The sequence below is a fragment of the Notothenia coriiceps genome, unplaced genomic scaffold (genome assembly GCF_000735185.1).
Source record: "Notothenia coriiceps isolate Sejong01 unplaced genomic scaffold, NC01 NC01_scaffold00037939, whole genome shotgun sequence".
In the NCBI taxonomy this organism is placed as follows: domain Eukaryota; kingdom Metazoa; phylum Chordata; class Actinopteri; order Perciformes; family Nototheniidae; genus Notothenia; species Notothenia coriiceps.
In genome coordinates, this window is record NW_011370640.1 from 233,910 (window position 1) to 236,105 (window position 2,196).

Here is a 2,196-nt window from a genome sequence, read left to right on the forward strand (position 1 = left end):
TAGAGCGTTTCCTCTTCGGAAGGTGATAGTGTTCTATATATAAGTCTACACACTTGTTATAAACTTCTCTTTACCCATAAACACATTATACTATCTTTTACAAAATCTAGAAAGTCAAGTAGAGATACCTATTTTATCCTCGTTTTGTTTTCACAAGCAAATATAAGCACTAAGTCACTCATACATAATTTTAACGTTGCATTAGTTTTTTGTATAAATCTCGAAAAAATGGAACACACTCTCTCACTCCAGTCGATCCTCAAATGACCCTGCAATATCTAAAAAATAAATCGAAAGACCACTATGTCACCTCTAGAGTACTCTGGTGTTCAGAGATAAGAGTCTCTACATCTAGAGAAGTTCTCACCCCTTGTGGTGGGTGTGTTTCAATGTCTGTCCCTTGTTCTTGTGTCTCGTTTTGAGTTTATTTTGTAGCCAGATAGTACCATAAATGTAGTGTTAAACACGTGTAAAAATTTGTTGTGTAAAATTTAGGGTGTCTTATAGATCGTGTCGCTCAACGTGGAATCAGCCTTCACAACTACATTTAGTGTAAGACTACAACTACATAAAAAAATATCTTTACAACCGTATATTAAAGCCTCACAGGTGTGGCATATCAAGATGCTGATTAGACAGCATGATTATTGCACAGGTGTGCCTTAGGCTGGCCACAATAAAAGGCCACTCTGAAACATGCATTTTTGCTTTATTGGGGGGGTCCGAAAACCAGTCAGTATCTGGTGTGAGGGTTAGGATTAGGCGTGTGTTCATCTTCCAAAGCATACGCCTGCCCATACCATAACCCCACCACCACCATGGGCCACTCGATTCACAACATTACCCTAACCCTAACCCTCACCCTCACACCAGATACTGACTGGTTTTCGGACCCTGAAATGGGAGCAAAAACAAAAGTGTTGCGTTTATATTTTTGTTCAGTGTATGTTATTTAGGATGATAAATATTTGACATCATATAAAAAAGGTTTTGCAAATGTATTTCTATATGGATTTCTTTGACATTTGTAATCACTTTCTTCCTGTGCATTGAAACATCTTATTTTATAGTCATTTTAAATGGAAACAAAATCTATTTTTGAAGTCATTCTTTGTGCATAGATTATTGTTGAGGCTGATCTGGCCCCATAGAATATGGTCTGCATGGTTGACATACAGTACACATGCGTGTCCTCTGCCATCACACTGACTCTGTCTCACCCTGCAGGCTGGGAGGAGTCATAGCAGCCTACAAGATCGTTCCAGATGAAATTGATGAGATCAAGGTACGTTTCTTGAAGTCGAACTCACTAGCAATCACATGACTCAAATTCAATACAAAAATAAGTTACAATTTGTCGCGGAAAAAGTCTGGACTTTGGTCCACACTCAAAAAAGTTTCAGTCTCTGTCGCAACACGAAAACCAATGGCTAATTCCTCCTGACATACTTCCTGAACCTTTGCTCTTTGGCTCATGTTTTCAGCACTTTCAGGGACCATCAGTCTATTATCAGCCAGCTGGGCAGGACACAGTTCACAGGATACTGTAGATGTGCAGAGAATCACATCATCAACATTTTGATAGGACTGGCACTTTTTAAAACTCTTTAAATATATAAATATAATGAATATTTCATATTTATAAAAAAAAAAGAAATCAATCCACAATGCCTTTTCAATTCGCAAATAAAAGCTGGATTTAGAAATGCCTATTTGTATCTTTTAGAAAGATATTCACAAATGTGTTTGGCTTATTAGCTAATGAATTCAGATCTTTTTCTCTGTTTGAACTTTCATACATTCTATAATAATAATAGATTTAATTTGTTAGCGCTTTTACAGGTGCTCAAAGACGCATTACAGATAATAGTAAAGAGAAGAAAGGAACAACAAATAAATATATACAGTAGTTAAAGTCAAATAATATAAAAAAAATCACACATTAAAAGCCAGATTGAAGAGGTGAGTTTTTGTGATTTTTTTTTTTTTGAAGGTGGTGAGGTCGGTGCAGTCTCTGATGGGTTGTGGGAGTGAGGCTCTGTCCCCCCAGGTCCGGTGATTGGTGCGGGTGGGGATGGATAGGAGGTTGGCTTATGATGAGCGGAGGCAGCGGGAATGGGTGTGGTGGTGCAGCAGGTCTGTGAGGTAGGGGGGGGGGGCCCTGGTTGTGAAGGAGCTTTTGTGAGTACATGAGGA

The 2,196-nt window shown here is 38.4% G+C and overlaps 1 protein-coding gene across 1 annotated transcript in view; it reads left to right on the plus strand.

The window, feature by feature from the left end:
* The window catches only part of LOC104967911 (gephyrin-like), a 72,837-nt gene that overhangs the window by 25,628 nt on the left and 45,013 nt on the right, over positions 1 to 2,196 (plus strand). The window contains exon 2 of the mRNA XM_010797450.1: positions 1,228 to 1,285. Within this exon, the coding sequence (XP_010795752.1) occupies positions 1,228 to 1,285 (58 nt within the window). The remainder of the gene's footprint in view (positions 1 to 1,227; positions 1,286 to 2,196) is intronic.